General features: G+C 42.3%; 1 protein-coding gene across 3 annotated transcripts in view; it reads left to right on the top strand.

Moving 5' to 3' along the window:
• The window catches only part of RORA (RAR related orphan receptor A), a gene marked incomplete at its 5' end in the record, with an annotated part of 100,266 nt that overhangs the window by 66,649 nt on the left and 18,049 nt on the right, over positions 1–15,568 (top strand). For all 3 annotated transcript variants that reach the window (XM_082832416.1, XM_082832415.1, XM_082832417.1), the window contains 2 exons: positions 8,792–8,933; positions 12,713–13,108. In XM_082832416.1, the coding sequence (XP_082688542.1) occupies positions 8,792–8,933; positions 12,713–13,108 (538 nt within the window). The remainder of the gene's footprint in view (positions 1–8,791; positions 8,934–12,712; positions 13,109–15,568) is intronic.

Below are 15,568 nucleotides of genomic sequence, written 5' to 3'. Positions count from 1 at the left end.
AAGGTGACCAGAAACAGCCTAACTTAGTGAGTGCATGGATGTGGGTGGCGAGGGGGCCGGGAAGCCCACCTTTGTGCCTTGAGTATCTGGGTGATGGTGGTGCCCTTGACTGAACAAGAAAACACTGGAGGAGAAGAGGCTGGGAAAATGGTCAGTGGGTCGGGAAATGTTCTGTTCGGAATGAAGATCAAGCCATTCAGTATGTATTGAATGGGTAAACAACAAGGTCTTACTGTATAGCACAGAGAAAAACTCTACAGTATTCTATGATGAACCATAATGGAAAAGAATATTTAAAAAGAAGGCATAAAAAAAAAGGCATATATATATATTATATATATATATATAATATATATATAGCTGAATCACTTTGCTGTACAGCAGAAATTAACACAACATTGTAAATCAACTCTACTTCAATTAAAAAGAATAATAATGCCATTCAGCTGAAGTTTCTGGAGAGTGTGTGTGTATGTGTGTGTTGGTGATGGGGGTGACAAGGCTATAGAAGGCCAGGCCACAACTTTGGGTTTGTGCCTGTCCAGAATACAGGGGAGCCACTCAGACAGCCTGGTGAGAAGCGAGGGGTCCAGCAAGGACTGGGCTCAGTCCAGTCACGTGCTGGTCAGTTTTTAGCAGCCAACAGTGTCTATATGTATGTCCGTAACTTTAGTGTATATGTCACTGATGTAATTTCATACATTTTATAAATAGTAAAATCGACAATATTATAAACAGAGAATATAGTATATAGTGTGTGTGTGTGTGTGTATATATATATATATATATATATACACACACACACACACACTATATAGTATATATATAGACGGCCAATTCTCACGGAATGTGCACATTGATTTTTGCTGAACTCTCACATCCATACCTGTGGTTGCAGCTGACGAAAGACTGTAGCACCAACGTGATCTTTCGCTTACATTAATGAATAAGAGGAAAGTGAAACAAGGAAAAACATGTTTTGGAACTTCACTCATTCGTCAGTGATGACTTGAACAACTTCTTTGCTGAATCAGATAATGGTTTTTAAAAACTGGAAGAATATTTCTTTACATTCTTTCTTGTGCTCTTCACAATGTGATGGCTACAGACATGACATATTTTTAAATTGAACCCACATCATTATCATTTTCTTCATCACTTTTTAAAAATTTTTATTGAATTATAGTTGATTTACAATGTTGTGTTAGTTTCAGGTGTACAACAAAGTGATTCAGTTATGTATATATGTACATATATCTATTCTTTTTCAGATTCTTTTCTCATATAGGTTATTACAGTGTATCAAGTAGAGTTCCCTGTGCTATACAGTAGGTCGTTGTTGGTTATCTATTTTTATATAGTAGTGTGTATATGTGAATCCCAAACTCCTAATTTATCTTCATCACTTTTTAAATCTAGACGGTAAGCAGAGCCATAAATCAAGCCCTGATCCACAGCACTTGTCAATTTCTGTGGCGGGAATACTCAGCACCTGGTCAATTTCAAACCTCCCCACATGACATCTCACTGCACGCAGGATAAGGAAAAGGTGCACAGTAGCACACCGTTATACAGTGAGCTACCATTCAGATATAATTGATGTAAATAACCTCAAAAACAGGGACAGTAGCAAAATAGTAATAAAATAATAAGTTAACGTTTAATAATGGTGATGTTTAACAGTTGGTTCACGAAATTCCTGAAATGTTAACATTCAGCTCTTGCAACCTGGTATCAGCCTTCTCCCACACCCATGGCCTCAGTCCCTGTCCTGGGGAGCTCCAATCTAGTGGAATCGATGAAAAATTTCATAGCATACATCCAAATTGTTTTTTTTTTTTAATTAGGAAATAAAATTCTCCAGGGCTTCCCTGGTGGCACAGTGGTTAAGGAATCCGCCTGCCAATGCAGGGGACTCGGGTTCGAGCCCTGGTCCGGGAAGATCCCACATGCTGCAGAGCAACTAAGCCTGTGCACCACAACTACTGAGCCTGCACTCTAAAGCCCGCAAGCCACAACTACTGAAGCCTGCGTGCCACAACTACCGAAGCCTGCGCGCCTAGAGCCTATGCTCTGCAACAAGAGAAGCCACCGCAATGAGAAGCCCGCGCACCGCAAGGAAGAGTAGCCCCCACTCGCTGCAACTAGAGAAAGCCCACGCGCAGCAACAAAGACCCAATGCAGCCAAAAATAAATAAATAAATTTATTTATTTATTTTTAAAAATTTTTTTTTCCAGAGAATAGAGGCAGAAATCAGAAATAAAACTCAAGGAAAGGCACTTTGAAAGACTTGGTGAAATAAGGGGAGATAAATTTGAGAGTTCTCTTTGAGGCAGCAGGAATGGGGGCAGAAGGCTGTCATGTGTGAGGAAATCAAGACTGTGTGACATTGGTTTTGTTAGCCCAGCACTGCAGGAGAGATGCTTACGTGGGAGGACACTGCACTTAAAATTAGGGCACTGGAGTTTGAGTCCCAGCACTAACACGTAGCCATGGGAGAGTCTTGGACAAGTCACTTACCATTCTGAGCTTCATTTTTGTTATCTGCAAAATCAGAAAACTAGACCTTAACAAGGGAAGGCAGCAGAGTCTTCGGAAAGCTTTGTTAAAATGTTTGCCATACAAAGTGACATTTCTTCTTATTTGACCTATAAAAATGGTGCTTTCACATTGTTCAAACTAGTTTGTATGCCTGTGACTATACTCCCAAAGGTTGTAGTTCAATAGATCTCATGTGTATTTTATAAAAGCTCCATGGGTGGTTCTCATACACCGTCAGTTTGAGAACTACTGAATCTGATAATCTCTCTACTTCATTTCATCTCTAAAGGCCTGTTTGTATTATTCTTATGTATTGCAACAACTGCATGTGAGTATGCTGCCACTAGGTGGTGGTAGTGTGCCGCAGTCACACCAAGTCCTGTATCTTACCCTGCAATTCATCATGGTGGCCCTCTCTGCTCAAGCCCACCATGTTTATAATGGCACATCTCCGTGTATCTTGACATCCATAAAAAGTGAACTTTTAAGAAAGCCAAAGAAGTCATTCATTAGCTCAGCTTTTAGAAATAAAACTCCAAAATTGTGTACTTAATATCTTTCCCAGCTGACTCACAGCTTCAGCACTTTCTTCTTTATGTATACCTCCTCAGTTCCACCCCAAAACTCCAAGTGCTGCCTTGTGCTGTCACTGCTCTCTGTGTGGCCTCAAGCTTCCCAGCCCCTAGAACTGGTGTCTCAGCTTACTCATTTCTCAGTGTGACCCTCTCCAGGATTGCTCCCCAGTCAGTCAAGATCCTGCTTCTACATTTATGAGCATACTTCTCCCTTGAGGAAGGAAGGTACCTACCATACTTTCTCCCTTTCTTCCTCTTCTTTCTTGCTCTTCTAATCCTTCTCCTCTTAGGTGTTCATCAGCTTTAAATACTTTATCAGTTTAACTGCCCAAATCCTCTGAGAAACCCCAAGGAATACTGAAATGAAAAGTTTTGTTTGTTTTTAAGGGAAAAAAGGGGGCAGGAAAGGAAGACCAACCTCATTCTGTCTGAAATGCAAAGTTTAGTGTATCTGAGTCACCCAGAGGCTTACCCCCTTTCTCCCTTCACAGCTCTCACCTTATAACCCCACCTGACCCCTCCCACTTGGTATTTGATAGCTAGCCTTGTGGGCATGACTCTGTCGACTTAATCCAAAAGAAAGGTCTCTTCTCTGGTTCTTAGCACTGCCATTCTCTGAACTTTCCACAGTCATTTGCTCAAATGACTCAGTGAGAAATAAATGGTGTTGTAAAGAGTAAGGTGAAGCATCCATGAACAGGAAACTATATTCAATATCCTGTGATAAACCATAATGGAAAAGAATATTTAAATAAAGAATATATATATATATATGTAAAACTGAATCACTTTGCTGTACAGCAGAAATTAACACAACATCGTGAATCCACTGTACATCAATAAAAAACAAACAAAAAACAAAGCTGAGGCATCCGAAGAAGTGTAGTCCTTTTGCAAACGTTGTTTCCAGCCTCAGTGCTGTCGCTCCAAGAGCATGTGGAAAACCTCGTGGATTTGCCTTGCAACTGATGGCATTTCTCAGACATCTTTAATGATAGTGATTGTGTGTCCTTGAAGTGAGTTTGTTGTTGTTATTGTTTTGTTTGTTTTCTAAACAAGCCAGAGTAAAAGTAACTTGAATAAATGGGGACATAATCCTCCCAGTCAGAAATGAGGGAAAAATCACGAAATCGTGAGACTGGTTTCCTCATGTGAATAACCCACATCAGGAGGTGGCAGTAGAAGAGGAATCTGTGAAATGCCTGGGCATTGGCGCCGTGGCCAGCCAAAGGGGCTAACCTGAAGGAAAACGCTAATTTCAGAGCAGATCAGTCTCGCTCTTTTGTCATGCATACCTTGTGTCTTGACACTGCCTCCTTTCAGGATTGCCTTCTATGAGAACCCCCAAGTGGGAATCCTTCTGACACCCAAAGGAAGCAGAAAAATAACAAAAGGGATAAACGTGTGAGTTCTGGAATTAAACCACCTAAATTCAGATCCTGGCTTTACCCCCATGCAGGGGGGTGGGGGGAAGGGGGTGGGGGGGGTTCTGAGCTAGTGCCTCTCTCTCTAAGCCTCAGGTTCTTTGACCTAAAAACCAGGGAAATGATAGCAACTGCCTCGTGTTGCTCTTGTCAAGGTTACGTGATGAAATCCGTGTAAAGCACAAGGTGCCTAGCAAATAATAAGCTCTGTTTTAACGATTCCTGGGATTGGTTTTAATCCGGTAGGTGAGACATATAGACACAGAATGACTGCTGTGAAGAGGAAAGACTGTCAGATTCACAGACTTAGAGAGTGAATTTGTGGTTACCAAGGGAGAAGGGTTGGGGGGGATAGATTGGGAGTTTGGGATTGACATGTACACACTGCTATATTTAAAATGGATAACCAACAAGGACCTACTGTATAGCACAAGGAACTCTGCTCAATATTATGTTACAGCTTAAATGGGAAAAGAATTGGAAAAAGAATAGATACATGCATATGTATAACTGAATCGCTTTGCTGTACACCTGAAACTAATACAACATTGTTAATCAACTGTACTCCACTATAAAATAATTTTTAAAAAGAGAAGTTGGTTATAACATAGGTCCCTTGAAACAGGAGGCACAGCATGCCACACAGAGGACCACAGTGGAAAGCACCAGGGTCAGTCAGGAGGCAGATGGAATGAGGGGGAAACATCGGAGGAGGTGGCTGGATGTTAGGGCTCTGGATCGGTTGGTCTGCATGTAAAAGGTGTGCTCCCAGGCAAGTTGTTTGCTATTTCTAGGAATTAGGTAGTCCTGGGAAGCATAATCTCTCCTGGGTCATTTGCTCCTGGGTTATCAAGACCTCAAGATGTCAAAGCATTAAAAATACAGAATAAAAAGATATGATTAATACAGACACTCGTTAAGATCTCTCTTATCATCATCATCATTATCATTATCGTTATGCCCTCCCAGAATTCTCTTGTAGCCGAGCAAACTAGTGGTTGTATACAGCGTCTGTGCTAACATCCTGGAATTTCATTAGTGGTGGTTTGATGTTAACTTGAGTTTAGTATGTGAAAACTAAAGAGTAGCCTTTTTTTTTTCCTTTAATAATGATCCAAGCATTATTCAAGAGCTGTGTCTAGGGGCTTCCCTGGTGGCGCAGTGGTTGAGAGTCCGCCTGCTGATGCAGGGGACACGGGTTCGTGCCCCGGTCCGGGAAGATCCCACATGCCACGGAGCAGCTGGGCCCGTGAGCCATGGCCGCTGAGCCTGCGCGTCCGGAGCCTGTGCTCTGCAACGGGAGAGGCCACAACAGTGAGAGGCCCGCGTATCGCAAAAAAAAAAAAAAAAAAAAAAGAGCTGTGTCTAGTCCTGGATTTCAGATTTTTTAAGCAAGTGGAGAAACTGGAAAGGATCCTAAGAAGAAATACTAAAGGTACAAAAGAACCTAGAAAGAAAGGTGACAGATGCTGTGATTCGGTCTACAGACAAGGTACTGGGAGATAACTTGGCAGCCTGCAAGTACTGGTTCCATTTAAAGAAAAAAGAGAGATTGTGTAGACATTCTCCATATTCGACAATTATAGAACGAAATGGAGCAGGCTCATTCAGCCTCAGTTAAAGGAAAAGAAAAATTCAGCGTCAGCTAAAGGAAAAGCAAATAATTCCTGATCCTAGGCACCTGCAGTGACAGCAAACATGGAGGGTCTGAAGGTGGTGGAGTCTCAAGAAGGTAATAAACACCTTTCAACCTTGACAGAGATTATGTGTCTCCGACTCAACTGAATGCCTAGACAGGTGACCTCTTGGTATCTCTTTCTAAGGATTATCTGCCTCTGTTACCATTTATATTTTCTTGAATTCTCTCCACTAAGCCCCAAAGAAAGCTTTACTTCTCACTTTCTTGTCAACAGAGAAAAAAAAAAAAAAAAAACCCACAGCTTTTTAGATATTTTGAGAAGAGAGAGATTGCCTCACAGAAGAGGCCAGACTTGATATCAGGGAGGTTTGAAGTACAATAGAGAGACAGTCTGAGACCCTGGGCCCCCAGCCTTGCCCGTGTTGGTCAGTGAGCAGCCTGGCAGAGAGGTGGTAAGAGGTCAGTGCCTGTCCCTCCCATCCTAAGTTGGTTTCCAAAAGGAAAGAACTGGGAACTGAGGTCATATCCATCGTAACCGTGACTTAATCCACCAAGTCCCCAGCCATCACAGAAGAAAGCAGATGTGCTGAATAGTTCTTCCTGAGTAGCTCACATACCTTTCTACCCACATACTGTAGAAAAATCAGAAAGCACAGATGAACAGAAAGAAAATTAAGATCACTCATGCCCCCACCAACCAGTGCCAGCTGTTCTTTTCACTCGAGGGCATAATTTTCCAAAGTTTCTTCCATGTTCAATATATGGATTTTCCCTACAGAATTGGATTATGTTGTGTTTAGTTCTTTAGCTGTTTTTTTTTATTCAGACGTATATTTTTAATAACCTTTTTATGTCAATAATTGTATTTCTAAAACACCGTTTTTAAAGGTTGCTGAATGTATAGATATCCAGTATGACTCTTCCAATTCACTACTGTTGGACATTTAGCGTCTTGCTAATTTTTTTTTTCCCTTACCGATAGTGCTGTGATGAACATCCATGTAGGTAAATCTCTGTACCATTCTTAACATTCCTTTAAAATATATTCCTTAAAGGGTAATTACTGGTTCAATGGATAGGCATGTTTTTAAGGAGTTTGATAGAACTGCCAAGTTGGCCTGCAGAAAAATCTTCTGGTGAGAGAGTGCTCTTATCAGTTTGCCCAGCACTCTGTCAACTCTGTTAGTTCTTCAGGATTTTACCTTACCTTCTCCACTAGTGTCCCCTTGGTTGGGATCATCTGTCTTTGCCATTAAAGATCTGAAGGTGACTCTACTCTTGTGTACCTTCCATGGCTCTGCTTCATAGAAATGACTCTGGTTACCTTCTTTTTTTTTTTTTTTCAGAGTACATCCCTAGTTTGGAAAACCACTGAGAGATAAGTAAACAATCAAAAGATAACCAGATACAAACCCCCCATATGTTTGGAAATTAAGAACTGTGCTTGTATAGATAAACAACAATATCCTACTGTATAGAAGAGGGAACTATATATATATATATATATATACACACACACACACACACACACACACACACACACACACATATATGTAACTGAATCACTTTGCTGTACACCAGAAACTAATACAACATTGTAAATCAACTATACTTCAACTTTTAAAAATGTGCTTCTCAAGAACATATGGATTAAAGAAGAAAGTTGTTGAAAACTAGAGCATATTTCAGGTTGAATAATCATGAAAATACTACATAGCAGAACTTGTGGGTTGCTACCAAAACATAACTAAAAGGAACCCTTGCAGCTTTAAGAAAAGAAACAGCAGTGAAAATTAATGAGCTACTAAGAATTCAGCTCAAGAAAGTAGCAAAAATGAATGAATCAATGAGTGAATGAATTAGTGAAATCCTTGAGGTCAGTACTCCTTACGCATCTTAGTACAGCTCCTTATTTCCAAAACAGTGCTTAATAAGTGGAACTTGATGAGCATCAGATTGGATTTGTTCAATCTTCAAGGCCATGATTCTAAACACATGGTATTTCCAAACTGTCAAGGGTAGAGTATTCCCAGTCTGATTGATCTGCCAAGATAATCCTTCCAAGTGTCACTTAACTTCTTGGGGCAGTAGATTCTGGCTTGAGGAATGGAAGACGCCTAAAAGATGGTGGATTTACGTGGTCTGGTTGAGATGAGCAGTGTACCAGGATTGCAGCCACCTGGGTTGTGGTGAGGCTGCATCTTCTTATCTCTGGACACCCCAGAAGAGTGTTTTGTGTGTATTCTACTAAAAATGTTTTGGAGATAAAGGTTAAAGATAAGTGCCTTGGTACCGTTTCGTTAAGCACACAGCTTTTGATCATCAGAGACCAAGAAGAGGGCCCAATCCTGTGCCTTCTACGTAGGCAGCTGTCTGCTGCAGTTAAAGAAAGCTTTGCATGTGTAAGGGACACAGGATGGGGCTCTGGGGATCAATTTGACTCGAGGAAAAAGAAGTGACTTTAATTTCATTAATGGTCTCCAGGATGATTGTGCTAGCAGTTTAATTCCCCATTAAATGTGCATGCTGCGTGGCGCTCCGTTTCTTGCCTTTAGTATCATTCAGCTCCAGCTGACACTAACCTGTTTTCTATTTCATAACTGAATCACAGGGCTTTTTCAGGAGAAGTCAGCAAAGCAATGCCACCTACTCGTGTCCTCGTCAGAAGAACTGTCTGATTGATCGAACCAGTAGAAACCGCTGCCAACACTGTCGATTACAGAAATGCCTTGCCGTGGGGATGTCTCGAGATGGTGAGCACCCGCAGCCTGCGTTGTACAGTAGCACGGGGTTGTGCAAGTGCCCTCGGAAGCCTGGACCCAGATCTGCCAGAATATGTCCCCTCCACCCCTCCCTCCTCTGGCGGCTTTGTGGGTGTCACAGCAGTTACTTCTCCTCCATAAACCATTCCAGTCAGTTCACTGGCTGATGGGGGGCTGGGGGCGGGGGTGGCATGGAGGAGAGTTGTCTGTGTGGTCAGAACACCTTCAGATTTTTGACGTTTAAAACAGGGGTCCCTTGGACTTCCCTGGTGGCGCAGTGGTTGAGAGTCTGCCTGCCGATGCAGGGGACACGGGTTCGTGCCCCGGGCCGGGAGGATCCCGCATGCCGCGGAGCAGCTGGGCCCGTGAGCCATGGCCGCTGAGCCTGTGCGTCCGGAGCCTGTGCTCCGCAACGGGAGAGGCCGCAACAGTGAGAGGCCCGTGTACCGCAAAAAAAAAAAAAAAAAAAAAAAAACGGGTCCCCAACCCCCAGGCCCAGGCCATGGACCATTACCAGTTAGGAAATGGGCCGCACAGCAGGAGGTGAGCGGCAGGCCAGCAAGCTAGTGAAGCTTCATCTGCCGCTCCCTCATCGCTCATATTCCCGCCTGATCTCCCCCCTCCCCCATCCGTGGAAAAATTTTCTTCTATGAAACTAGTCTCTGGTGCCAGAAAGGTCAGGGAACACTACTGGTTTAAAACATTACATGTGGATGAATTGATGGAAGGTAAGTGTAACCTGAGGATCTTAAAAAGGATACCTTCTAGAAGCATTTTTCCCCACAGAAAACACAAGCCAGAGCTAATTGTTACATGTCTTACATGAGTAAGGTTATTGGCAGTTGGGATGAATTAGCTTTTATGCTAACTGGATCCAAAGTCAAACATTTGTACATACAGTATGTGTGAAAATAGTGCAAAGCATGCCCAAGTGACAAATGTTCTTTTCATTAAGAGAAGCTATTCTAAGAACTAGAGACCATCTACCATTCATTTGCAAAACAGTTCAGGATCTTCCTGGAAGACTGTCTTAAGTGCACGGAATAATCAACACCAGATTTCAAGACTATTCTTATATAAGGAAATTGGGCAGTTAGTGTAGTGGATACATTTTAAGGACTTTTCCAAATATACTGGCTGGCTGGTTCTCTTGAGAGATCTCTTTGAAGGAAACATCTCTTCCAGTGGAGTTTCAGCCTGTGGAAAAATAACCTCAGACTGCTGGGCAGGCATTCTGAAGGTCTCCTTTCCCCATAATCAGATGTTCTTGGGCCCTGTGGACCCACCCAGGCACAAGTTGTACACAGGGTGACCTCTTAGAATTTGTAGGACCAAAGTGAAGTTTTGGGGATTGGAAGATGCAAGTCACAGAACTTACACTGTATTCTCAGAAATCCTGTGATATGCAGCTCTGCAGATTTCATCTTCCAATGGCACTAAACTCACAAAATTAGGTATATCTCTTATGAATCTGTAAGTTAAAAATCACAAGTTATGTGTGTATTTTCTCAAGACCCAATCCAGGGACTTCCCTGGCAGTCCTCTGGTTAGGGCTCTGGGCTTCCACTGCAGGGGGCGTGGGTTCGATCCCTGGTCAGGGAACAAAGATCCCACAAGACGCACAGCACAGCCAAAAACAAAAAAAACCTGATCCATTCATTTCACTTACGGGATAGTATGATTACTGTTGTTAATATTAAGAAAAGAGTTAAAACACAATTCAGAGTCATAGCAGAACAAGTTTCCCCTATGGGTATTAATCCCCTTGGGGGTTCCAGAGTATTCTTTTCAAAAAAAATTAAGTACCTTCAGTATGCCTTGTGGAGATTTCTCGTATAAGTGACAGCACACTTTGTTGTGGACTTGGAGTGAATCTGGGGACTTATACAATTATAGGCCTGAAATTCAGAGCCTACATCAGCCTGACTGCTATCTAACCAGCCCCACCCAAGTTTGTGAGTTGTGGAAACTGGAAATTGACCAGAATCCAGCTCACTTGTTTCCTCTGTGCAAAATGAAAGCACATCCTCCTTGGCAGGAAAAAGATCCACCAGCTGGCCTGGACAGTGGGCCCTGATTCCCAACTTCACTTCCGTCTTTCCTGCCTCCTGCCCCAAGACCCATAGAATTATGTTGATGGTCAGATGGGTGAATTCATCCACCTGGTCAGGTATCAATTTAACCATAATCAATTAGGAGGTTTTAATCCCTCCAGCAGCGGCTTTATCTACACATACAGAGTCAGGCTGAGAAATAAATGGGTTAGTGGGGGGTTCAGACCAGGAAATCATAGGATTTTTTTTCTCAATTATCTGGGTGTTTTAGGAGAAATCATTTGGGATTCTAAATGAACTGGAAAATTACTGCAGTCACTGTTCCACTTTAAATATGGGGACACATCTCGCGGAGAAGGGCTGCACACACAAATTCTCCCGATGGGGATCTTCCACAGAGTCTGCCCTTTCCAAAATTCTCATATTCTTTTTACTTGAGGCTAAATGAGTACAGCAGAAAGTGTCCTTTAAAGATGGGTCCAAGGCATGGAAGCAACCTAAGTGTCCATCGACAGATGAATGGATGTAGAAGATGTGGCACATATATGCAATGGAATATTACTCAGCCATTAAAAGAAACGAAATTGTTATTTGTAGTGAGGTGGATGGACCTAGTCTCTCATACAGAGTGAAGTAAGTCAGAAAGAGAAAAACAAATACCGTATGCTAACACATATATATGGAATCTAAAAAAAAAAAAAGTTCTGAAGAACCTAGGGGCAGGACAGGAATAAAGACACAGACATAGAGAATGGACTTGAGGACACGGGAAGGGGGAAGGGTAAGCTGGGACGAAGTGAGAGAGTGGCATGGACCAATATATACACCACCAAATGTAAAATAGCTAGCTAGTGGGAAGCAGCTGCATAGCACAGGGAGATCAACTCAGTGCTTTGTGACCACCTAGAGGGGTGGGATAGGGATGGTGGGAGGGAGATGCAAGAGGGAGGAGACATGGGGATATATGTATACATATAGCTGATTTACTTTGTGATACAGCAGAAACTAACACACCACTGTAAAGCAATTATACTCCAATAAAGATGTTAAAAGAATAATAATAATTTTAAAAAGACAGGTCCAAGGGTCTCACAGGGACCTCAAGACCCAGGAGCAAGAGAGGGCATAGACTCAAGAGATGTAATTCATGGAATTGCAAATGCTTCGTCCAGTCTGTTGAGCTTTCTCAAGGAAGCCCCAGATTTGGCTGTTTGATCAGGAAGAAACTCATGTGAGCATACGGATTAGTGAAATGAGTGCAAGTTGAGGTTTGACTGCTTGTGCCCCAATAACACCTCCGTGAGTCTGTGCGTCCCTGTGCTCTGGTCTGAACACTGGGAAAAGAAACATCTAGACCATCTACCTGGGTAGAGAGGGAACAAGCCCATCAAGTCGCATTTCAGTAGCTCCTACTGAGCCTGGGGTTGTGTGACAGCACAAAAACGTAGGTGGTCATTGCTCTGGGTCTCTTGTACCAGCCCTGGGTCTGTTTCTGAAACGCAGCTCCTCTGGGATGTGTCTTTGCTGTTTGGGATGTGGAACAAGCCTGTGTGAGGTGGGACCATTTATTTTCACCTCAGGATCACGTCCTTATTTTGTGGTTGTGTGGTTTTTGATGGAATTGTCTGCAACTTCAAAGGAACTCCTAAAGCATGCTGGAGAGGACCATGGAGAAAAGCGTGTAGTATATGGTGTGCCTTGGCTTTTTTCTTCCAGCTGTAAAATTTGGCCGCATGTCGAAAAAGCAACGAGACAGCTTGTACGCAGAAGTACAGAAACACCGGATGCAGCAGCAGCAGCGAGACCACCAACAGCAGCCTGGAGAGGCCGAGCCGCTGACTCCCACCTACAGCATCTCGGCCAACGGGCTTACGGAGCTTCACGACGACCTCAGCAGCTACATTGACGGGCACACCCCCGAGGGCAGCAAGGCAGACTCTGCCGTCAGCAGCTTCTACCTGGACATACAGCCTTCCCCGGACCAGTCAGGTCTTGATATCAACGGAATCAAACCGGAACCAATATGTGACTACACACCAGCATCAGGCTTCTTTCCCTACTGCTCTTTCACCAATGGAGAGACGTCCCCAACTGTGTCCATGGCAGAACTAGGTAATGGCTTCCGTGTTTCCATTGGGATGGACTACTTGTGCCATTTGAAGGAAATGGGATTTGTCTGACTTTCCTTTAATGAGTTATGTTATTAAAATGATGCATCTGGAAGGGCGAGTCACCTTTACCATTTGGACCACTTCATGATTCCAACCTGCCCCCTTGGTTTTGACTGTCCACTGTTTCCCATCATATATCCAAGAAACTCAGTGACCTCTCAGCATCACAGCTGAGACAATATGAACGTAAAGCAATCTTTAAATTCCACAGAAAACTGTAAGTTCAGGGAATGGCCCCATTAACTCCACTGATTTAGTTATGTTCTAAGTATTGCTTTATAACAAAAGTTATAAAAATAGCAACCCACAGACTTAACCTGGCACATAGGCATGGGTTTTTGACCAGTGCAGAGCTTTACAAGTTTTGAATTGGTTGATAAAATTTTAAACCTGGACAATTCCACCTGAAAGTTCAGATTTTCAGTTTCTCGTGGAAGGAAAAAAAAACATGATCTAGTTACACTGGACCAGCATTTGGGAATGGCAACAACCAACTGGTACCACTTAGGGTCTAACGCCTTGAAATGGGCCCATCCCACTCTCGGCATTTATATCACTGCCCAGTCCCCGTATGCATCTAAGTTTTGCAACTCTGACACATTCTATAATCGTTAAAGGGAAATTGGCTTCTTTATTTGCCAAAATGTTTTGGTGATGGATATTAATGCAAAACTGATGTATGTCATAGAAGACTCACCATGCCAAAAAAAACCCCACAAAAACCTGTCATTTCCTTATTCCTGTGACATTGGTGCTTCTTGGGAGATGTGACCTAGAAATGTTAACACAGACAATGGAAAACTTTTCATTTCAAGGAAGTTGTGTTATAACATCCTCTGTTATATTTAATCGATTTTTAAGTACAGCACTATTATTAGAGAAACTTTGATAAGGACCTTTACTGTTTGAGAATTTGATCTACTCCTCCCCATGGTTCCTCACACAAGGTTATAATCCTTTGGGATATTTCAATTAGTTGCTATGAAGATGACTAAGTTAAGACGAAGAGAGAAGGAAGACTTCACATGGAAAAGAACCAGCAGGTTCTGACTTGAGCACAGACGTCCTTAGTTCACAGAAATAACGGTTGTGTTCTTTAGACGGTTTCTCCACCTCTGTACCCCATAAAACATTTTTAAAGTGAAATTTATATTTCCAGTAAAATCTTTCTCCAAATAGAACAAATTGAATGTTCTTTACGGTTTTTACACAAGCACCTCTTTATGGGTCTAAATTTAAATCCTCAGGAGCAGGGACATTTTAAGCCTGGTCTTTAACCACTGAACAGCATTAAAGGTGTATCACAGCTCTTTTGATTAACAGAGAAACCTCTGAACTAGAAGCCAAGCTGAGCCAGAGCTAGGCTTGATTTTTTTTTTTTTTTTTTTTTCTTGAACTAGAACAAAAACCTTCCGTTTTTGTCGTGAGGTCTTGGTTGACTGAGCCTTAAGCAGAGCTGTAATGAAAGTAAAATTTTCAGAAATGAATAAGGATTTGATTGAAAACTGACATGATACAGTGAAAAATGACCTAGCTCGCTTTAGGTTTGCTTCTACTTTATCATAAATACTAGTGAATCTATGCCATTTGCTTGTCGAATGTTCAACCCAGAAATAAACTCACACCGCTTGGCCTAAGTGTGTCCCTTGAACATGGCACTCGGGCTAAATGTGCACTGATACCTGAGTGGAGCCAGAAGTCAGCCGATTTCCCCAGCCCCTCCTTCACCCGCAAATCCCTTTCCTCTTCTACAGCTGTCACCTCCCAGTGAGTCTGAGAGCCCTGTGCCCTCATCCATTCTCCATGTTCTCCTAAACTACGGATTTTTCACACGTAATTGTGGCATTTTTTTCCACGATGAATAAAACTAACTCGTCGCTAGGATTTGCCCCAAACCCAAAACTAAACAAGAATTTCGTTGAAAGGGATATAATAGAGCTCTGATTTTCTGTCCCATTTAGAGGTGCAAAATAGTTTGAGGAGCTAAGAGTAGCGTAAAAGCAGCCAGAGACCTTGCTGCTACTTCTTCAAAGCTCTCTGAAGTTCCCTGACATTTCCTTGGGGGCTTAAGTCCGACTCTTTTCTTTAACTAACTTGACTTCATTTTAGGCTAAATTTTATCATCAGATTTGAAACAAATGAAACCATTTGTGCAATTGGAAAATAAATTGTAAATTAACATATCCTAAGCTCAGTTCTATCTTTCAACAATAGTACCTACTAATCCATTACTGTTAGTGGAAATACATCTGCATTCCTGGCTATGAAATTTTGCCCTTGATGTACACTTAGTACCTGAATTATACATTCCAGATAAACTACCTAGGTTCCTTTTTTAAAAAAAAGCTAACTGGGGAATTCCCTGGCGGTCCAGCGTTAGGACTCAGTGCTTTCACTGCCA

This window comes from Leucopleurus acutus (assembly GCF_964270905.1).
Source record: "Leucopleurus acutus genome assembly, chromosome: 1".
Lineage (NCBI taxonomy): Eukaryota > Metazoa > Chordata > Mammalia > Artiodactyla > Delphinidae > Leucopleurus > Leucopleurus acutus.
This window is presented reverse-complemented; position numbering and strand designations above follow the sequence as displayed.